The sequence below is a fragment of the Crocodylus siamensis genome, chromosome 11 (assembly GCF_052110815.1).
Source record: "Crocodylus siamensis isolate JL-2025a chromosome 11, ASM5211081v1, whole genome shotgun sequence".
NCBI classification, from domain to species: Eukaryota; Metazoa; Chordata; order Crocodylia; family Crocodylidae; genus Crocodylus; species Crocodylus siamensis.
Window position 1 is genome coordinate 26539633 of NC_143405.1, and position 23499 is coordinate 26563131.

Consider the following 23499-nt stretch of genomic DNA (forward strand, 5'->3'; position numbering starts at 1 on the left):
ACTGCAACCAGTAAGCCTCAGGACACTCAAAGATCTTACAGGTCTGAGCTCTCCCCAGCAAGGACTGTGCATGCATGTGGTGGCTGGAGGTTATCAGGTGCCCCCTACCTACCTTTCACCAGGGAGGTTCAGGGTCCTGGCATTTTCTGGGGTGGCCACACAACTGGCAGTCCCATCAGGCCTTCCTAGGCAGGGTGCAGTTTTAGGTCATGCCCAGAACCTGGGGCCTCCTCCTTCCCCATAGCCCCAGTCAATATCTCCAAGTTCATCCTGGCACAGGAGCTCAGCAGGGAGATGTTCTTCCCCTGTTGGCTGGTGATAAACTAAACTGCCACCTCCAGCTCTGAGAGCAGGGCATTAAATGGTTCTGAAAGCAAATTAAAAAGCAAATAAGTGCAGAGTGAGGAGGGTGGCATTTACTCTGTCTGCACATGAAGCTTGGAGAACTCCAGTAGCAGGAGGTTCACCTTCAGGAACACTAGCTGCTCCTAAGTTGGCATCGCACACTGCCTTGACCATATTGGCCCTGTTGTCAGTGACCATGAACCCACGGGTGAGCTCACCCTGCCCAATGAGCCACCCCTGCACCATGTGGTTCATGGCCACCATGATCTCCCTTGCTGTGTGGGACTCATCCATCACCTCTGCTTAAAGCAGAGCCCACCAATACCCTTAATGATCGCACCAGTGTCCTGTGAGGGAGAGGTAGGTATGATCTCTACCCCGGCTGCTCCAGATGTCCGAGGTGAAGTACAAAGCTACCTGCAGCCCTGCCTTCTGCAGCTCCTCCCTCAAGAACTTCCTGCATGCCTCCTACGGGGAGGTCACCACTGTCCTGCTAAAGGTGGTGCATGTGGGGACTTGGTAGGATGGGGCCACGAGCACCATGAGCTGTCTGAACCCTGGATGCTTAAGGAGAAGGGCTGGCCATCCAGAGCAAGCATCTCCCCAGTGCTTGGGTGACCTTGCTTGCCTTGGGAACATGCCCCCCTTTCTCTCTGCCTTTCCCCCACTGGTCCAGGGTGGCCTGCTTCTGCTTCTTGGGGATGGGTGCTTTGGAGTTAGAGGGAGATTTCTTTTTGGGCACACTCCCACTGGTGCCAGGCTGAGGAGGGACAAGGGCAAAGGGGTGCTGCCTCCTGAGATGTAGAGCATTGCTGTGGTGGTGAAGTGTTTCATCTCCTTGCCCCAACTGATCTGCTTTCAGCAGGTAGCATACCTGGCAGGTAGCATACCTGGGATCATCTGCCATCTCAGAATGATCCCACACTACACCACCTACCCACTTCTGGGTTGAGGGTGGGGATCCTGCCTTATCCCCCTCCTCACCAGGCAGAGGCACAACAACAGGAAGAGCTGAGCCACCTGCCCCCACAACCTCCTCCAAAGTGCCTTCCAGAAAAGACCTGCTTCTAGGGGAACTTTGAAGGGTGTGGAGCCCAAATTCAGGTTCTCCCTCCTTCCCCAGAATTTCCTTAGCTATGGCACTTAGCTCCTCTGCTTCCAGATCCAGCTCCTCCTCTGGCACTGAAAGGCTCGTGCTGGGAACTGAAAGGGGGTGGAGATTGTCATGCTGGTGGTCATTACTGGTGTTAGTGAAAGTGGTGCAGGTGCAGACACTGCTCCCACCTCCTTGCTCCCACTAGCAGCAGAAGACTCATTGCTGCCAGGAAAGAGGGTGTGTCTATGTTTTGGAGGGGGAGGGGGAACTTGCAGCTCTCCCTCTGCCCCCCTCTCCCTCACCTGCCAAAAGACCTGGCACCTGCTTTTCCAGCACCCTTTGTGTTGCTGCAAAATGTGTGTGTGTCTGTGTGTCTGTGTGTCTGTGTGTCTGTGTTGTGCTTTCCTGCACAGTGATGACACCTCTTGATGAGATTTCTTTTTGTGCAGAGAAAAAAAAGACTTAACAAGAACAAATAAGAATATTTTGGGGGAATAATAAGTTGAAAGGGATAACAATAGGGATGCTAGGCAAGGGTAAGTAGGAAAAGATTGGATACAATTTGCTAGCATGAGACTAGCTAGTGCTACCAAGCCAGAACCTTTCAGATGCTGCTGGCAAGACAGACACAGCTAACCAAAGGCACAGAAACAGATCACTTCACACACAGCCTTATATGTTGTTTCTACATCCTTTCCGCAGAGCACTGTGATTGGTAAGGAACTCGGGGGGAGATCCCAGTCACTGGCCAGCTACAGATGTCAATATCAGATCAGTCTTTCCCCTCCTCTCTTCCCTCTCCTTCTTGTCAGTTTCTGTTTCCTGCAGGCTTGCCTTCCGAATCTCCAAATCTTTAACGAATTGATTCAGATGCTTCTGATTTGATTTGGACCTTTTAATGGGTCTCCTGATTCAATTCAGATATTCAGCTGCTGAATTGTGCCGAATCTCCTCTGAATTGAATCGGCTACTGAAGCTTCACACAGCCCTACTACTGATTAGCATTACGAGTCAGTAGCATGGTTTGACTGTCAAAACCTCCCCTCTGAATGGACGCAAAAAAATTTACCAACCCCACTCCCACAACTTCACAAGTATCTGTGCAGAGGAGAGCTGCATCATCAGCAGAGACTGTGCTGGTCTAACAGGCTGGTAATCTTCTCATCAATAAATTAGACTAATTTTGGCTACTTAAAAGGCATTTCCAACTGGTTTCTTTTAAACTTGGAACCCATTTAGGCATGAATAACTGGTGCCTTCTGAGGCTGGGGGGACACCATTTGTAGGCAGTAACGTCAGTGGCAAGCAGTAAATGGAGACCACCTGCAGAAGCTGGCATGGTGGCAGCGGTATGGGGGAGGAGGGTGGCAAGTGGCAACCACCAGCAGACGGCGGTGGCAGCTAATCTCAGCTGGGGCACTTCCCCATGCCCCCCATACAAGTTGATTATGCATTTGGGCCATTTTGTTCAGATTCTGGGAAAAGATTAAAGGGTTTCTTTTTTTTTTTTTCATTGTATGCTGTTCACCAATCACACAAAGCTAAGGAATCTGACTGATCTGTTAGTGTCACTGTGAGCATGGAGAGACATGCGGCTCCCCTCTGTAACTCATGATGCTTTGCAGAAAGTACTATGGGTTACAGCAATCCCCCTGACCAAAAAGATGCTTGCTGTTGGGCCTAGTGGGTTGGGGGATCAAGCTCCATTTTGGAGCAGCCTCATGTCTGCAGCTGCTTTCCCCCAGCCCTGTCCCTCCCCTTTCCCAGCTCCGGTGCTGTCTTCAGAATGGGAAGGGGAGAAAGGAGCGGAGGGAGTTCTGTCTGGGGTTTGCCCAGCCTGCACTGCAGGGTGGGGTGGATGGATTGGAGACACCCCTCCCCCCCGACCTCGGAAGACAGCACTGGAGCCCTGCTCCCCCACGCACTGACAGATGTAATGAAGATGTAATCCACTTTGGATTACTCATGAGATTGGGCACTTCTAAAGCACTCTGCATGGGTTCCAACCATGCTTTTCTGTCGGGGCATAGCTGTACACCCTCGTGCACCCCCTATGCATCATTCCTGTTCTTGGCTGGAGGGTCTTGCCCTCCAACTCAGGGTCAGACTGATGGCCATATTTGGGGTCAGGAAGGAATTTTGGCTTCCTCTGTAGCAGGGGCCATGAACGTCTTCCTTGGATCTCTTGAGCATATTTTATAACTTTTAGGGTGTGTCTACATATCTGCATGGCAATATAGCTGCAAAATCAAAAAGAAGTACTAAAGCATGGTGCCATAGCAATGTTGTCATACAGTGACATGTAGATGTGCCCTTACAGAAGCAGGATGTTGGCCACCATGGTCCCGCTACCTTACCTGTGGCAGATTAGGGTGTTATGTCCTGTGTTGTGTTAGGGCTGACTACCTTTGCTAATAGGCTAGGCAATGGTTATAGGATGGTTTGGATAGGGATGTCCCCATGGAGGTCCCTTCCAGTCCTACTTCTCTATGATTCTGTGATTCTATGATTCTAAACTCATGTCTGTTGAACTGGCGCCCATTATTACTATATCCAGCAAAACTGGATTTGATGTGTATGATCAACTGTTTAGCTGCCGTATCTTCTAGTAAGGCTGTCTCAAGGTTATGAGAATAATAGATTAGACCTAGTGGTTAGGGAAACCACCTGATAAAGAGGAGACATGGATTACAGTGTTTGTCCAACTGACTTCTAAACATAAAACAGTGATATATAGTGGAATAAGGACTGAGCCATACATTTAGTGGAGTAAGGACTGAAGCCAGGTTTCTCCTTCCCCATATGTTTTCTAAGCACTAGGCTATAGTGTTACTCACGTGCATACTTTTGTTCTCATACCCAATTAATATTTAAGTATTCCATGCAAAGTGGAACAGCCTGAACAGGAGGGAGGAAGAGTTCTCCGCTGTAGCCTGTTGATTAGAGTATTCTCTGGAATCATGAAAAATGAGTGTTTGAATTCATCTGGCAGAGGAGGGAATTAAAATTTGGGCTCACATCCCAGGTGAGTGCTCTACTTACTGTATAAAATGGATTAGTGCCGCTGCCTCAGCCGTGTTTAGCTGGGGCCTGATCTGTTCCTTGTGGTCTGGGAACACCTAGCAGATTGAACAGAGGAATAACTGGGCAGTTTTTCCAGGCAGCAGCAGTGGGGGTTGCTATTTTTGCACCACATTATTTTGGGGTGGCTGCTATTTTTGCACCCCCAGGGCTCGAGTACTGCTTATCCTCTCTTAGTTACACTATTGAGATTGAGACCTTCAGGCCAAATGATCAGGGGCACATCTAGTCACTTGGTCCCAGCAGGGCTTAAGCCTGAGCAAGGTGCTGAACTGCTTGGCACTGAAAGATTCAGGTACTTCTGGGCATGTACAGAAGCAGAATTTTAGGTAACTGATAGATTTAAGTCTTGAAAACTTAGGTACTTACAGACTTTAAACTAGGATTGAAGTCCTGGAACTAGATGCATGATATGGAAATCAGGCAGGATGGAAGTCACCTACCTCCTTTTGTGGTAGAACGAAGCCGTAAGTCAAGTCTGTTGGATACATCTTCCATCCCAACTGCTATCTCACTTTCTGATCTTGATCAGTTATTTCTCATACCTGCATCTCAGTTTTCACTTTAGTCCATCAACTACTGTAATAACCTGGGAGCATGTAGAGTCTTAACAAATTAATGTTTAAGGGCTTTGCTAAACTCTGATGAAGGGCAGCACAGAAGTGCAGAGTGTTCCTACAGAACCAGTTCCCAATGAGGTGTGCAGTATGTGCCTTTATCCTCTTTAGAAAAATTTTCCCCTGTCTAGAATTAACACGTTTCAATTGTTTTCTAGATTTCCACTTTGCAGTCCAGCACACTGATTCGGAAGGTGAAACGCACCCTACCCAGCCCCCCTCCAGAGGAAGCTCACCTACCTCTGGCCAGTCAAGCCCACTCCCAAATGTACCTGCCTAGCCTCATGCAGAAGGGGATAGGAGGGCAAGCTATGCAGGTAACCAAGGCCAGTCTACTCAAAGACATTGACCGTGATCTGAAGCTGGTGGAGCATGAATCTACAAAACTAAGGAAGAAGCAAGCTGAGTTAGATGAGGAAGAGAAGGAGATCGATGCCAAGCTGAAATATCTGGAGCTGGGAATTAATCAAAGAAAGGAGTCTCTGTTGAAGGATAGGAGTATCCGAGACTATCCCTACCTAAGATGCCTTGGAGAGAACAGGGATTACATGTCTGACAGTGAGTTGAACAATTTACGTCTCTCCAGCTATGAGGGCAGCAGCCTGCTCACCCGGCCAAGCACCACCTCAGCTAACCAGTACGCTGAATTTTCCAGCTTGCAGTATACATCAGCCTCCTCTTATGCCCCTTATCAGTACCCCACAGGACCAGCAGGTCTGCAGAGCCCCAGTGCTTTCCAACAAATGAGAAGTCAGCCTCCCCAGTATCCTGTGGTGAGCAACAGCACCTCTCAGAATGGCTTCCAGGCAAGTCAGCTACCCACCTATCCCTCCCAGAGTACGTATCAAGCACATACCTTCACTCCAAACACCAGCTACCAATCAGACTTGGGGCTGCAGAGCCAGCAAGGTTTCCGGCTACCTAATCACTATCAAACACAGACCACCTACCCCAACTCAACACCCTTGCTGCCAGCGCAGAGTGCGCTTTTCCAAACCCAGGCAGACACGCAGTCCACACACCAGAAGCCACGGCAGACATCACTGGCTGACTTAGAGCAAAAGATTCCTACTAATTATGAAGTGATTGGCAGCCCAGCTGTGACAGTCTCTTCAGCTGCCCCAGATGTCACCTTCAGCACCACAACAGTGACCAGCAGCTATGAGCAGTACAAGACCCCAGAGGCCAAGCCACCTGACCGGAGCAATGCTGTGCACAGCCCTTCAGCCACTTATTCATCTGAGTCTCTTTATACAAACCTGGAGCAGAACATTCCTCGCAATTACGTGATGATTGATGACATTAGTGAACTAACCAAAGACAGCACAGTGGCAGAAAGCCAGAAGAGAGAGGTGCAAATGCAAGGCAGTAATGGCCGCCAACTTAAAGAAAAAAGTGATCTGGTGGATGCTGACAGTTCCAACAGACCATGCTGCTATGCCAAAACAGAGGAGGAGTCAGAGGAGGACATGTATGACCACCACAGTACTGACCATCGAGGAAAGGGCAGCTACCACAGGGGGCCAGAGAGCAATGGCAGGATGTCAGGGAGCAGCAGTTCTTATTACTATGGGGACAATGATTACCGGCACTCTTCACGGCCAGACAAGCATGGTTCTGGCACAGGGGTGCAGAAACATTCCTCCAAAAACTTGGCCCCTGCTGTTATCTCCTCCAAGCGCAGTAAGCACAGAAAACAAGGTATGGAGCAGAAGATCTCCAAATTCTCCCCCATTGAAGAAGCCAAAGATGTGGAGTCAGACCTGGCCTCATACACAGTGACTACATCTGTCAGCAGCAGCAATGTGGCATCCAGAGCAAAGAAGTTTCAGGATGAGATCACCTATGGCCTCAAGAAGAATGTGTATGAACAGCAGAAATACTATGGTGTGCCTGGCAGGGATATGACAGATGATGAGAGAGTGTACAGCAGTGGAAGCAGATCAAGATCATCTGGTTATGGGACAGAGAAATCATCAAGCCGCGATGTGAGCAGCAGAAGCAAGTCCTATGAGAGAGACAGCATGGAAAGATCCCAGAAAGGCAGCTCCAAGCCTTCTTCTCTTATCATGAGTCAGGGTCGAGGGCGACCTCCAATTCGCACACAGGCCTCAGAAGAGGAAAGTCCCATCAGTCCTTTAGGAAAGTCCGTGGGTGTGTCCCGTTCCTCAGGTGGACCTCTCCCTCCATCAGCTGGGGACAGCTGTCCTCAGTTCTGCTCCAGCCACTCACTGCCTGATGTACAAGAACATATCAAAGATGTGCCAAGGAACCACGCTTACAAGCATGAGGATGGTTACATGATGGATGATTCACATTGCGTTGTTTCAGACAGTGAAGGTAACAGCTACCTGTGGTGATACATCCCAGAGCATGCTCATGCACCTCATATGCAAAGACAGTCTCACAGCCTGAGTTTGCTCACCATGTGCCTTCTCCCTTTTCCACTCTTTGTTTTGGGTGTTTTGTGTTAGCTTGTTGGTGTTCAGTGCTTGCTCAATGTAAAGACATGTAAAACCCTGTTTGTACGTTGTTGGGGAGGGGTCTTGACTTGCTGCTGTGATGTATCCCATATGCATGTGATAAGCTGCTTGCATTTTTTTATTTCATTGCATGGCTTCAGTCTGGGCCACGTTCATGCCTTTGGATCGAGAGATTGACTGTGATCTATTTTTGGTTTCTGAAGCCTATCATTTGGGTCAGGAGGAGACAGACTGGTTTGATAAACCCAGGGATGCTCGCTCAGAAAGATTAAGGCATTGCAGTGGCCACGCCTCTTCCTCCCAGAAGAGAGCTTCAGTTAAACACACCTACCATGACTATGATGAGCCTCCAGATGACGACCTGTGGCAGCATGATGATTACTCTCAACCACGTCATTCTTCTTCCAAAGACCACAGGCACCATGGAGAGTATGTAAGGCATTCATCCTCACGCCACCCAAATGATGATCAACCTCGGAGGTCATCCAAGCAGCACCCCAGAGATCAGGGCCGCCATGAACCCCGCACACACACACAGCCTTCTTCCCAGAAGAAGACTCAGCAGTCAGAAACGAGGACACAGCCAGGTTACCCTTCCAGCACTTCAGAGTACTCACAGCAATCCCGGCAGCCATCCAATTACCACCATACCTCAGAGTCCCAGAAAACACAAAAACCACCACCTCAGCCACAGAAAACAGAGCCCCTTCCCCATCAACCACAGCAGCCACCACAGCAAACAAGGCAACAACAACCAGGGCAGCAGCCACCGCAGCAGCAGCCACAACAGCCATCAACCAGGCAGCAGCAGCCATCATCCAGGCAACCTGCTCAACAGCAAGGAGGCCCTTCCCAGCAGCCCCCGCAACAGCAGCCGCAGCAGCAGGCTAGGGTGCAGCAGCAGTTGGGAGCTCAAGGACCACCCTCCTCGCGACTACCACAGCAGCAGCCCACTCCACCTCAGCCAGTAGGGAAGCCACAGCCAAGTCCCCACACCCAAGCAGGGGGACACCAAGCAACACCAGTAAGTATATCCTCTGCTATATTCGGTACAATGTATCTGCCCCTTACACTGAGGAGCTGCAGCGTGTCATGTCCCACAGCACCAGCAACAGCACCCCTGGTAGTTCACCCAGTACAGGGGAGCACAATGGCGGGAATACCCTGGTGTATCCCAAAACCCAGGGTGGCACTCACCACGGCTAGTCCTGGCGTATTGCACAGCACAGGAGAGTGCAGAGCATTTCAAAGAGAGGGAGGTGACCCAGGTTTTAAGTACCAGCTGCGCCCATGGCACAGGAGATCTTAACGAGGTATTCGGCAGAGGGATATCAGGAGCGGCTCCAGAGCTAAGGCTGTGCTGAGACCCACCCGCAGTGCAGGACTATAAATTCTTTGTTTTCATACTTTTATGACCGAATTCAGGCCCCAAGCTTGGCTCTTTTAGAAGTCACACACAGACGTACAAAATTACCCCCCACATTTGAGACAAACCAGCTGGCAGGAACCTGCTGGCTCACTGCCAGGTATTTTCATCCCCCAGAATAGCCATCTGCCTCCCTTATCCACAAGCTTTGCACACACATGTGCAGGAAGGAGGGAGTGGAAGAGAGGAGAATTATGGGAGCAAGAGAAAGAATGAGGGATGAGGAAGGCCAAGGTGATGGAAGCAAGGGGTCTGGGCATAGGGAGTGTGTAAAGAGGGCTGGAGGTTGGTAAACCAATCCAGGCCCCACATCCACATCCAGGACTCCTCCACCTGCCCAGCCATCATTTTAGCCAGCCCCACCAGCTGCCCACTGAGTGGAAAGACAGAGGGAACAGCTGCTTCAAAGCTGCATGGAGATTGCTTGTGAAAGCTAAAGCCAGTCATAGCTGTCGTGGTTGTCACAGGGGTATGCTCTTTATAGACCCATGGCTGGTTGCATGGTGGAGCTCTGTGTAGGGGCAGGATGTACATGTGAGTTTGCTGAGAGCAGGTGTGCAGTGTGCCCATTGCTTACTCACTGCAGTCCTTCTCCCAGTGCATACGCTGTGTTTGCCAGTCCTTGCAGAAGTGTTGCCCTTTCCCCTTTCCGCTGGGTTCACTATCATGCCAGCCCTGATGGCCACGTCCCATGTTCCTGCCTACCACAGAAGACCAGAGGAAGTCTGATGTACGTTTTATGTTACAGCCAAAAGCAGAACAGATGGAGGCATCCAAACCCACCACAAAAGTGCCACAGCAGCCGGGGAGAGTGCCCCAAGCACAGCCACCAGGGGCAGCAGCTGCAGGTCAGTAGCCAGACTGCCACCATTGACCCAGCTATGTCACTTCTCCAAACCAGGCTCTCAGTACCATTGCCACCAGTGCTCGCACTGAGGGGGAGAAAGCAGCACCAGTCCACCTGACTGGAGAAGATCTAGTTATAGTCCTCCATAGCCCTTCAGCAGAGGGACAGTCTCAGAGCACTAAAGTGCCTTGCTACAGTACCATAAAGATGATTTTAAGCTTTTCTCTGGTCTTATGTCAAAGCCTACTTTTATTCCAGCCATAAATCTGGTCACTTGGGCTGAGGTGTCAAAGGCAGCTGGATGTAATTCTAATCTGACTGTTGTGCTCTACTGTGTGCCATTGGCTACCAAACTGTTGTACTTTTCTCCCACCAGCCTTATGGACAGCTAGTCTTTAATTTATTTTTACAGTCCCTCAGCATCATTCAGATGCTGTAGAGTAAAGCCATCACAGGTAACGTTGCCCAGGGTAGCATGGAACCAAAACATTTCTGCTCTTGCCAGGTTATGGAACAAGCCTAGATTAGCATCCTGCAGGAGCTGCATCTGACAGGGTCATGTAGGATGGCTTCAGTGATCTGTAATGAGGCAGTGCCCATTCAGGAAAGCAGATATAAGCAACCTGCCATGTTCTGTACTGGAATTCTGTCTGTACCTGCGATGGGTTAAAACCACTCATGTGCTGCCACCAGTTTTCCAGCCCTACCAGGGGAAGCATGACAGTTTTAGAGATCACTCCCCATGCAGGGGAAGGGTCACTAGCTGGAAGGTCACTTACCATGGGTCTATTTATTTCCCAACAGGTAATAAAGTGGGTCAAAAGCCTTCAGGAGCAACTCCATCTGCTGCGACAGCAGCTGGACAGCCCGGGGTGGATGGAGAGAGCATGTTTTCCAAAATCCTACCAGGAGGGGCAGCGGAACAAGCAGGCAAATTGACTGAAGGTAAGAATGGCCATGAGTGCCAGCCTCCGGCTGGGATGTTCCTACAAATGGTTGGAGAGCGTTTGGGAGGCTGCACCCTGGAGACAGGCAGGGACATTCTCTTTCTGCTGGGCAACTCAAAAAAGAAGCTCCTTGGAAACTTACCTGGTGGGTCTTTTTGGACATGCACCAGCATGTGGAGCTCCTGAGACAGAATCAACCACAGAACAATTGCCCAAATGTCAATGCAATGCAGGGTTAGCAGAGCAACATTTGTGCACCAATTCCTGTTATAAGCTGTTGAGAACTGAGAGAGAAGGGTATGCATGGGAATGTAGGGATGATCATGTGAATGGATGTGTGGAGGAATGGATGCATGTAGTGACAGAGAGAGAAAAGGCCTATGTATAGTTGTCAATGAATATTTATTGATTTCTATGCCACCCTTCCCCCCCAAAAAAAGGCTCAGGGCAGCTTTCAATAAATATTAAATAAGATTTAAGATTTAATTAAAACGCTCCCCAAGCAATACAATATTCCAGCTTTACCATGTTTGTTAAATGCCTGCCCAAATAGAAAGGTCTTGCAGTGCTTCTGGAAGATGTCCAGGGTCAGACTCTGGCAAGCCACAAAGGGAAGAGGGTTCCAGAGCAGAGGAGCTACTACCAAGAAAGACCTCCCATGTGTTTTCTTCAGCAGAAATTGATGCACAGATGGTACTTCCAGGAGGTTGTTCTTGGATGATTTAGAGATCAAGGTGGAACATTAAGAGAGGAAGCAGGCACTTAAATGTGTAGAATCTAGATCATTTGTGGCCTTACAGATCAATACCAGCACCCTGAATTGTGCCTGGAAACTAATTAGAAGCCAGTGCAGTCTCTGAAGTATTGAAATAATGAGCTCCTGGCCATCCACCTCCTTCATAAGGCAGGCCATCATGTTCTGCACCAGTTGCTGCTTCTGGATAATCATCAAGTGCAATCACACATGGAGCACATTGCAATAGTCAAGTCTTGAGGTTACAAAAGCATGGATGATGGTGTCCAGATGTGTATCTGAAAGAAATTATTGCAGCCTTCTCACCAGATGGAGTTGGTGAAAGGCACTTCTAGCCACCACTGCTACCTGAAGATCCAGGTGCAGCAGCGGATCCAGGAGCACCTCAGGCTGCAAACCTCAGTGACAAAGAGAAGCTGAAGCCCAACAATGATGGATGTCCCTACCTCCCCACACCCCCAAGTTATGAGGTCTCTCAACCACCATCACCTCTGCTTTGTCTGGATTCAGCTTCAATAGGTACATCCATATGAGCATGCACATGTGCTATGCAGGACCACAGACATGTCTGCTAATTTGCAGTGCAGGGGGCAGGGGGAAGTTTGACACCGGAAGTCCCAATGTCAAAAAACCAACGCTTGAAAAAAGCTGGGTGGCACACATGACAACAGTGTGCATCGCCTGAAACTGGAGCCTGGTGGCCAAAGCCACAGTCCAGCTGCTGACCAGGCACAACTGTATGCCGCTGCTATTTTTCCATGGGGAAATGCACATGTGCACTCATCTGGATGCACCCAATTGGTTCACCTGCATGCAATCCCCAGCTGCAAACAGGCACTGGGTAGGTACTGAAGCTGCAGAGCCTGGATCAGATGAGATAAAGCTGGGTATTATGAGCATATTGATAGCACCTCCCCTCAAATCTCTGCACAGCCTTGCCCACTGACTTGACAGACACATTGAACAGGTAACAAGACAGGACCTTGGGGGACCCTACAGAAAAGATCTCAGAAGCGCAATGAATACTCCATCATCACCCTCTGATACCACCCTGCTAGGAAAGAGCACAAACAACTAAGAGCAATCCCAGAAAGAGCTACTAGCTCATATTAATGTATTATCAGTGCCTTACAGTCAACTGTAGTAAAGGCTGCTGAAAAATCTAGTAAGGTCAACAGGACACAATTTCACTGGCCGATCTCCAAGTGAAGATCATAAACTGCAGCCACAAAAGCAGTATCTGTGCTATCCTCAGGATGAAAAACAGACTGACAAGGATACAGGAATAGCATCCAGATGTACCTGGAGATGTTGGGCAACCACCCATTCAATAATCCCCTAGAAGGGGAGGATCAGAATAGTGCGGTATATATGTATGACAATAGATTCATAGTTTTGAGACCAGATAGCAGATAGCACTGGAAGCAGTGGCTGGGGTCCCACTGTGGCAGGGTGCAAGGAGGGGAGGGGAGGGGAGGGGATGAGCATCACAACTAGCCCACATGCTGCCCTGCCAGCACAGGACCTTGCTGGCCCCAGGAGGGCTCCTGGTCCCAGGAACCACTCAGGGGGGTCATGATGGGCCAGGGGGAGGGGAGAAAGTGGCAGTAGGGTCTGTGTGTGTGTGTGATGGGTCAGGGGTGGCAACAGGGGTGGTGGGTAAGAGGGAGAGAGAAGGCAGGGGAACGCTCCAGGTAGAAGCGGCCTTCAGAGCCAGGCCTGGAGCCTGCTGGCCCACTAAAGCAGCCTGGGCAGGAGGAGGCTGGCCTGGAAGGGAAGGGGCTTGCCCAGCCCAGTCCCTGATCCCCAGTCCAGGGTTTCCCAGGAAGTGCATGGGGACTGCTGGGGTCTGGGCACAGGTATGGGGAACAGAACATCAGGGGCTGGCACTGCTCAGAGCCACAAAGCAGCAGGCAAGACAGCTGAAACTGGATCCGTGGCATGGTACAGGGAGGGGAGCTGCTGCCAGGAGGGAGTGTGGGCGGGACAAGCAGGGACTGCGGGTCAGGAGTGACAGGCACTGGCAGGGCAGGGACAGCTGTGTGTTGGGAGTGAGGGGACATCACACAGCTGGGACAGGACACCTGCATATAAGTGCTTCTCAGTGCCACAAAGCAGCTGTGGGAACAGCCGCAGCTGGACCCATGTCCTGGTGAGCAAAGGGGGCAGAGAGAGCTCTGATTTTCTATGATAAAAAAAACAAAAGCAAATACCAAAATATATAGGTATTTAGGCTGTATTTTATTATAGTGACTGAGGCACTGGTAGGCCTCCAATTTGCTTTAAAATTGTAAATAGATCAATAAAACATTGTGATCATCTGATACATACACGTACACGTACACATACACACACACACACGAACACAATGTTCTATTGATATAGTGTTATATTGATATGTATAGTGGCCTTTCATTTTAATCATGACAAAAATGCAAATTTGCGGGGAGGTTAATCAGAGAGTTCTGGATATTTAAACAGAGAAAACCAGGACTCCTGGTTATCACTAAAAAACTCAGAATGAGGAGGAATGCATTCTGCTTCTGAGTCAAGTGTTGCAATGGTTAATTTCCCTCATTGTTCCTAATTTATACTGTAATTCTAGTTTTCTTGTTTCAGCTCCTGGTTATCAGCTTTTGTTCTGGCTTTCTCTATTGGGTTAGAAAGCCCTCTTCCTCTCAGCAGTCTTTGTTGCGTGTAGGTGCTGTCAAGGTGTGATCAAGCTTCTTTCACTGAATAAACTAAATAGACCTCCTTTAGTTGCTAACTGCCAGGTAGGCTTATGGCCACAGGTCTTTCTTGCAGCTCTTCTCTGAGCCCCTATCAATGTGTCTGCATGCTTTCAAAGTGTAGACACCAGATCAGACCCAACAGGTAAAAATGGTTTTTGCTTGTGCCTTGAACAGTAGTAATATACTGCCACCAGGGGGTGTGACAGAAGTACAGCTCCCTGCTGTAACTAAACACTTTGCAGGAAATGTTCTGAGTTACAAGGATCCCCTGGAACAAACAGAGAAGTTCACTGTTGGCTCCAGGAGAGAGGGGAATCTAGCTGCTGGCTGGGAGCCTGCTGCTGGTTTGCCTTAGCAACAGCCCCTCCTCCCTGCCAGCCTGTCCCTGTTTCAGAATAGGAGGGGGGAAAGGGAGCAGAGGGAGCTCCTTCTAGGGGTTCCCCAGCCAGCACTGGAGGGTGCGGTGGGTGAACCGGAGTCCCCCCACCTCGGACAGAGGTCTCCAATACACTTACCAATACATTTTAGCAGGGGCTAAAAAACCTCCAGAGCAAACTCTCTCCTCTCCCTTTCCCCCTTCCCATTCTGAAAACAGCTTGAGGCTGGCAGGCAGCGCAGACACAAGTTACAGAAGCTACTCTGTTTTGAAATGTCTTCATCTGACCTCTCATGCAGTGAGAGTTCAGATTTTCACCCAACTGGCCATTTTTGAAGCTGTCTGCATCCATGCACTTATGTTTGGTCATGGCTATAAACTTCTTCCTACAGCCAGATCTGGCAAAAATTGTCACTTACGTCTGCTCCCCCTGTTCCTTCCTCATATTTCCCTGCCTACAGATCTGAGGATCACATTGGTTTTCCTAGCCACCACAGCACATGGCATGTTCACATGCAGTTGATTTCCAGCATGACCTCTGAGTCTGTTTATGAGTCACTGCTTTCTAGGACGCAGTTCCCCATCTTGTAAGCATTGACCTACTTTCTTTGTTCCTAGATGTCTGACTCTTGCAGTGGCTATATTCAGACATGGCCCTCAAATACACCTACGCATCAGTAAGCTACTTGACTCAGTTCTGTATAACATTCTGATTAAAAAACACTAGCACAATACAAAAATCAGTGTTGCATCATGGAAAGGTAGAAGAAGTATTGTAGTCTGTAAAAAGTCCCAACTGGTCACAAAGCCTCTGAGGATGGCATATAAAAAGAAAGGAACGGAAGGAAATATCTTATTTTGTGTCTGGTTAATGCCTTTTGGAATTGCTGTCTGGTGTCTTCAGTTGACTTTCATTGTAGTTTTGGGGTCCTCTGGTGGATGAAAATCAAGTTTTGAGGGCAAAACCTTCAAAGGACTGATGTTCAGAGTGTTCTTACCATTCCTCCTCCAAATCACTAGTTTATCTGAAATTATTTAAAATATCCTAGCTGGTGGATCTGAAAAAGCACATGTAACTTGGGGCTTATCAACCAGAAGAAGAGTTTAAGCAGGGATCGTCACAGGATCTATATGTTCTCTGATATCTAAAGATATCTGTGCAATATCTTTATCAGAGATCTGACAGAAATTATAAAATTATTGCCAAGAAAGTGACTGAGTGACACACAGATTAGTGGGAAGGAAAATGCCAGTGAGGACAGATTAATTATAGGGAATAATGTGAGGTTCAGAGGAAGCTGTGTTCCTATCATCATGATCACCTGAACCAACCACATTTATGGGGACATCAAAACATAGTACAAAGTTATTTGATAAGACCTGTGTCCCACAGAGACATTTTGACTGGTCTTCATTAATCTGTCACTCTTTAATTCTTTACAGCCTGAATCCCATATCAGCTGTTCCATGTCTCTGGCCATGATTGCAGGGATCCAGGTTTTCCATTTCCCATGGGAAAATGGAGAAAACCACAGATTTCCCATTTTTATCAGAGAAAATGCAGGTTTTTTACCTTTTAGCACAGAAAGTGGCGATTCCCTTTTTTTGCAGAGAGCTCTGCAGGCTGGCAGAGCTCCAGCCTGCAAGAACTGATTGCAAAAAGGGTGGGAAACTCCCAGCCCTGTTCGGAGGGGGAGGGGGAGGGGAGGGCAGGGCCTGAGATGTTTAGTCAGCCCCAAGGTTTGGCTCAAGCTTGCTTTCCTTCTCGAGCCTGCAGGGTTGGGTAAGTGGGGCTTGCATGGGGCTGGGGGGTTGCAGGGCAGGGCTGGGGGGAAGCTGGCTGGGGGCTGAACTGGCTGTGGGGAGCTGGCTGGGTGCAGCCAGCCAGACACTCCAGCAGGGAGCGGGGAGGTGGAGAAAGCCCTGGAGTGGCCACCTGGGTGGCAGCGCGTGGAACCAGAGTGGCCCTGAAATGGCCGCCACCACCCTGCCCACTGCTGCCATGCCACTTGCCTGCAGAGCTGTGCAGCCATGGAGCTGTGCCCGCAGATCTGTGCGGCCAGCCACGGAAAGGCAGTGTGGGGCACAGCAGCAGCAGTGGATAAGGCAGTGCCAGGGAGGGGAGAGCAGAGGCTTCCACATGTGGCAGCTGCCACTGCGCCACCACTGCCATGCCCTTCACTGCCTTCCCGCAGTCAGTCACATGGTTCTGTGGGCATAGGTCCATGGCCACACGGCTCTGCAGGCAATGGGCGCAGGGCAGCGGTGCTCCTCTGTGGGCCACACACAAGCCTCCTGGCTGGCCAGGGGTAGGAAGAGGCTTGCACAGGGTGGGCACCACTACACTGACACTGTTGTGCACCATGCCACTTGCCTGCGGAGCCATAGGGCAGTGCCCACAGAGCCATGCAGCCAGCCATGGGAAGGCAGTGTGGCAGCAGTGCTGTGGTGGCGGTCACTGCATGTTAGCCCCCCTCCCCCCACAGCCAGCTGGCTGGGTGGCTTGTGTGCGGCCCACAGAGGGGCACTGCTGTCCTGCGCTGCTTGCCGGTGGAGCCACTGCCACCTCACTGCAATCACCACTGCCACGCCCCATGCTGTCTTCCGGAGGTCAGCCGCATAGCTCCACAGGCAAGCGGCATGGGGCGCAGCAGTTGTGGGTGGTGGCAGTGGCAGCTGCCACATATGAGGCCCACCCCCTCAGCAGCCAGGCAACTTGTATGTGGCCTGCAGAGGGGCACCATTTCCCTTGCCCCCCCGGCCCTGCTCCTGGGAGCAGGCACAGACACAAACTCCCACCCATTCTAGATCTGCACCCCCCAGCCCCTTCCCTTCCTCCACACACACTTACCTGTTGGTGTGTGTGTGTCTGTGCCTGCAGGGCTGTGGGGGGAGTGAGGGGTACCAGCAGGGCTGGGGAGACTGTTGGGGTGGAATGAGGGACACCAGAAGGGCCAGGGGGGCTGTGAGGGCAGACTTTAATTTTAATCACGGTTTTTTAAATTTTTTTTCTTATATTCTAGTTCCATTATAGCTTTTGTAGAAAAAGACAAGGCAATAAAATGCAACTTTAGCTACCACCATGGTGTCAGGGTTACAGTGTGAACAGCCAGAAGCTAGCATACGCCAGGCTCCAGCAGATGCTCCAAGATACAAGCTTTGGCAGATGCAGCTTGTAAGCAGGGATAACCTGGAGCTGACTCTGCCAGGCACATATACTTCCAGCAATCGATGCCCTATTGCCAGACAATGCTGGTGCTATAGAGACGCTATCAAACTCATCTCTCTTTTTTTCTTTCCACTGCACAGCGGTGTCTGCTTTTGGCAAGAAATTCACATCATTCTGGTGAGAGAATTCCACCGGGTGAGTCTTACAGAACAACTCTGATGCACTATGCTGATGCTGAGCTGCCCCAACGCACTGCTCCATAGCTGCTCTGCTACACCAGCCTTGCCACCCCAGTGCGCTGGTTTGTGCCATCCCATGGCCACCCAGCATATTGGCCTCCCACATACCAATGCCCACCATCTTGTGGCCACCTGCACTGCTGGCTCACATCCTATCACAGCTTCCCAAATACATTGACCTATATAGCTCCACAGCTGTCCTGCTGTGCTGACCACATCACCTCAGTGCTGCCCAGGTACCTGGGCGAATCCAGCTGGTGGGCAGGGATAGTGAAAACTGCAGAAAGAAAAGGTGGGACCTGGACAGAACAGCCTCCTGCAGCAAGGGTAGAAGGCGGGAATGATGCGGGGAGCACTATGTAGTTACTGCTCATGTCTTGTGGGGATACAAGTGAATACACAGGTGCCTCCCTATGCTCATGCCCCTAGCAGGGTTCTCGCCACAGCACCACAACAGCTTCATGTAATAAGACTGGCAAACATTTGACACTGTACACAGACCTACTCACAACCCTGCCCACCCTTATCCGCTGCCCCACCCCTCTCACGGGTTTCACTTTTTCTACTGTCCCAACTACGGCCCCCCAACCTGCTCACTGCCTCACACAACATCCATGCCCTGCTGTCCTTCTCACCCTAACTTACTCTGCCACTCGGTCCCTGTACACTCCCTGACTACTATACCCGCCCCCGTCACCTGCTTACCTGCTGCTCCTCTCAGTACTGCACTGTCCACTACTCCCTGCCCTGTCCAGTCCCACCAGTGTGCTATCCAGCATGCTTCTGGTCTCTTCACCCATTCAGTACTCTTCCTGGGCCCCCCCACTGCCTCTCACCTTATTGCACTTCTCACCACTCTGCACTGCCTCCCTATCTCCAGCCAGGCCCTGACTGTCCTCCTGACTCCCCTGCCCATTCCCATGTGCTGACCCACCTGACTTCCCCACACACATGCCAGATGCACACACACATGCTGGCTTCCACACACACGCCAGTGAGAGCATCCTTTCACAGAGCAGCAGGGCCTGTCTGCAGGCCAAGTTTATTCCCCTTGTCTGGGCAGTAGCAGGGGTGGGGTGCACGTTCACTGCCCTCCTACTCTGCCTTAACCATCCCATCCTCCCTTTTCTCTCCTGCGCTCCCTTCACTCACAGGAATTTGAGAGAGCGAATAGATATCTAGTCACCGCAGAGGAAAAACCTATGAAGAAACCAGTGAATTCAGCCTGCAGCGTTGGACTCTGGGTATAACAGTGAGTATTCCTGGGTCTGACAACAGCTGGGGGGGTCTGTTCACTTCAGGCCTAGTATGGGTTTAGTGGGAATTTAGTTCTCTTGAAACTGAGGAACTAATAGCACAGGGCAGGAACAGATGCACAAACTCCTTCCCAGGTCTCCCAGTGCACCTCACTCCTAACCTGCAGTCCCTTGCTCTCCTAGCCCTGGGCTCCAGTCCAACAGTCCTGCTAGGGCCTCTTCCTCCTGGCTGTCTCTGGAGCAGGTACAGCTGATCAAAACAGCTGTGTGGTAGGCATTGTACTGAGAACCTCAAAAGCCTATGCTCATTCCCTGTAGTCCATCTCCATGCATTGGAGAAAAAAAAACTGGACAGTGAAAAGCATATAGGGCCAAAGGGCCGAGCATTTGCATGCAGAGGCTTTGCTATGTGAGCAGAATGGCAACACTAGGGAGTCTCTCAGGGGAAGGGGCACTGGGTAGGGACTCTATTTCTCCAAGACTAGGCCAGGAGTAGACAGAAGTTTTGGAGAAGCCGTTGTCACAGTGGGAAGAACAAACTGTCTCCCACCCCATTCTCATTAAAAAGCTCAGCAACTGTGGCATTGATGCCTACAGTCAAATGGGTAGCAAATTGGCTGAGGGGACACACCCAGAGAGTGGTGGTGGATGGGTCATATTTGACCTGGAGGGATGTGGGCAGTGGAGTCTCCCAGGACTCGGTCCTCGGGCCCGCACTGTTCAATTTCTTTATTAGCGACTTGGACAAGGGGGTGAAAAGCACCCTGTTCAAATTCGCTGACGACACCAAGATTTGGGGCAAGGTGGGCATGTTAGAAGGGAGGGACAGGATACAGCTGGACCTGGAGAGGTTACAGGAGTGGGTGAATGAGAATAGGATGGGATTCAATACTGACAAGTGCAGGGGGCTGCAGTGGCAGAAAGAGATCTTGGAGTCATTATTGATTCCAAAATGAACATGGGTCACGAATGTGAGGACGCGGTCAGTTGGGCTAACTGCACCTTATCACACATCCACAGATGTATCACAAGCAGGGCCAAGGAGGTGATCCTCCCCCTCTATGTGGCACTGGGCAGGCCACAGTTGGAGTACCGTGTCCAGTTCTGGATGCTGCATTTCAGGAGATGTGGCCAGCATCGAGAGGGTCCAGAGGAGGGCCACTCGCATCATCAGGGACAGCAGGGCAGGCCCTATGAGGAGAGGGTATGGGGCCTGAACCTGTTCAGCCTTCACAAGAGAAGGCTGAGAGGGGGCCTGGTGGCTGTCTATAAGCTTACCGGGGGACCAACAAGGAATGGGAAAGACCGTGTTCCCCCGAGCACCTCCCGGAGTAACAAGGAATAATGGCCATAAGCTATTTGAGACTAGGTTCAGGCTGGACATCAGAAGGCACTACTTCACAGTAAGGGCAGCTAGGATCTGGAACCAACTTCCAAGGGAAGTGGTACTGGCTCCTACCCTGGGGGTCTTTAAGAGGAGGCTAGCTTGTTACCTAGCTGGGGTCATATGAAGCCCAGTATTCTGTCTTGCCCAGGGCAGGGGGTCGGACTTGAAGATCTACTTAGGTCCCTTCCAACCCTACTTCTATGAATCTATGAAACCCAGGCAGGCCTTGGCACACTAATTCCTGAGTGGGATTCCCTTCCCATGCAGCCTGGGCAGGGACTTTGTTCCCACCACATCCCATCTCAGGGCATGACAGTCAGACAGAAGAATGCCTACAGCTTCACCAGGGGCAGAAAAGCTCCTCTAGCTCAGGGGTGGGCAAAATGTGGCCCACAGGCCAGATGTGGCCCGCCAAGCCATTCTATCCAGCCTGCGGGGCCCCTAAAAATTTAGAAAATTAATATTAATCCACCCTGGGCTGCCTGCCATGCAGCCCTCGATGGCTTACCAAAACTCAGTAAGTGGCCCTCCACCCAAAATAATTGCCCACCCCTGCTCTAGCAGCTGCTCCCTGCAGCCCTGTGCTGGCAGCAGGCCATCTCCCACACTGCACTCAGCCCAGAGCTTCAGCTCACTTTCTGGGCATTGGAACCCTTCTCTGTCATTTCACACGGTCACCATGGTGGCACCAGGCTGGGCCCTGTTGGCCTGGCTGCTGCATCTCTGCCCCAAAACACTTTCAGCCAGAGACAGCAGGATGGGAGAGGAGGCACACAAGTTGGCTTGTGGATGGAACAGATGTAATAGGGTGTGTACAATTTTCAGCAAGCTAACAGCAGTGTTCAGCGGTGGGATGGTTCCTACCCTCCTTTATATTATGTAAGTTTTGCAAAGCCCATGCTACTCTCCACCAGGATCAAGCTACCACTGTCTCAGAAACTTCCCCTCAAGAGTTTGGCCATGGAAACAGGTTTAAAACACAGCTTCTGAATCAGTCTGTCCTTACATGCCAAGGCTGCTGCCTCCTCCTTGTTGTGGAAATGGGGATCCAAACATGAGCTGTTCCCAAGAGAGCTGAGCAAGATTTCATAGATTTCATCAATTAGGGCTGGAAGGGACCTCGGAAGATCATCGAGTCCAGCCTCCCGCCCAAAGGGCAGGAAGTCAGGTGGGGTCATAGGATCCCAGCAAAATAAGCATCCAATTTGCTCTTGAAGGTGTTCAATGTAGGTGCTTGAACCACCTCCAATGGCAGGCTGTTCCAGACCTTGGGGGCTCGGACAGTAAAGAAATTCTTCCTTATGTCCAGCCTGAAACGGTCTCGCAGTAGTTTATGACCGTTTGACCTCGTCATCCCTTGGGGCGCTCTGGTGAACAAACGTTCCCCCAGATCCTGGTGGTAACCCCTGATAAACTTATAGGTGGCCGTCAGATCACCCCTGAGCCTGCGCTTTTCAAGGCTAAAGAGCCCCATGGCTCTCAGCCTATTGTCATAAGGTCTGTTTTCTTGACCTCTGATCATGCACGTGGCTCTTCTCTGGACTCTCTCAAGCTTCTCCACATCCTTTTTGAATTGTGGAGCCCAAAACTGGATGCAGTACTCCAGCTGCGACCTCACCAAGGCCGAGTACAAGGGGCAAATGACGTCCCAGGATTTACTTGAGAAGCATCTATGGATGCAAGCCAGCGTTTTGGTCACTTTAGTAGCCTCGGCATTGCATTGCAGACTCATGTTCATCTTGTGGTCAGCGATGACAAGATGTTCACCCTGTGGGGCTAAGTGTCACACAAGAGCCAGGGGTATTATTGTGGACTGTATAGCAGTTGCCAGCCTCAGCTTAGGCAAAATGCCATCTCTTTTATACCAAATGGGGTTGTACATTTCCATGCACTAACCACTGGAACTGCCAAGTAAATTCATGAGCCAGAGGGCCACCCGTTCCACCTGGGCTTGGCACTCATGAACAAGGACCCACTGCCACAGGGGACAGTGTGATAGCAGTGTGACTGATCTCTACCTAGAGGAAATTAGAAGGAAGAGAAATAGAGAGTGCTCATGCTTCCTTTGGAGCCTGATCACGAGGCAAGTGAGCACTAGCTCTCAGAGGGCGCATCTACACAAGATGCTACTGCACAGGTGTTACTGCACATTTATTTAGTACTTGTATAAGCAAGCATGAAATAAATACATAGTAACCACAATTACTGCACAGTAGCACTGGTGAATGGCTTTTAAGTGATGCTACTGTGCAGTAGTGTCTCAGCATGGTTTTTACCCCATGCTACTCTGCAGTTGTATCAGGCTACTGCGCAGTCAGCATCTCATCTAGATGTGTTCAGAGACTCCAACTTGCTGCATCTGCTGGGGCTAACGCTAGGTCCCTTTCTCACAGACAGGGCCCAGGGCACAGCTAGACAGCCCCTGACAGAGGCCATGAATAAGGCTGTGGTCCATGGAAGCCCTGTAAAGATACCATTTTGTCTACATTGCCATTTAGAGATGATATGTAACCTGCCCTGTAGTCCAGATCCACCAACTCTAAAAACCCCTTATTTCAGCCCAACCTGAAATATTCTCCTGACCTTTAGGCCAGCTCTGTCCCTACAGCATGTTCAGAACTCACATGGATGCCATAGTCCCAAGCACAAGAAGCTGGCTGGCTGCAACTTCTACCTGACTTCTGGCCCCTCTTCACCCCATTTCCTGTCTCTATGGGCCACAATTAGGACCAAGCACAAAAAGA

The 23499-nt window shown here is 50.4% G+C and overlaps 1 protein-coding gene across 1 annotated transcript in view; it reads left to right on the forward strand.

Moving 5' to 3' along the window:
* Positions 1 to 23499, forward strand: part of BSN (bassoon presynaptic cytomatrix protein) — a 515952-nt gene that overhangs the window by 486825 nt on the left and 5628 nt on the right. Inside the window, exons 6-11 of the mRNA XM_090022461.1 lie at positions 5298 to 7479; positions 7826 to 8646; positions 9797 to 9896; positions 10700 to 10840; positions 18014 to 18068; positions 19267 to 19364. Coding sequence (XP_089878587.1) covers positions 5298 to 7479; positions 7826 to 8646; positions 9797 to 9896; positions 10700 to 10840; positions 18014 to 18054 — 3285 coding nt within the window. The 3' untranslated portion in view covers positions 18055 to 18068; positions 19267 to 19364. The remainder of the gene's footprint in view (positions 1 to 5297; positions 7480 to 7825; positions 8647 to 9796; positions 9897 to 10699; positions 10841 to 18013; positions 18069 to 19266; positions 19365 to 23499) is intronic.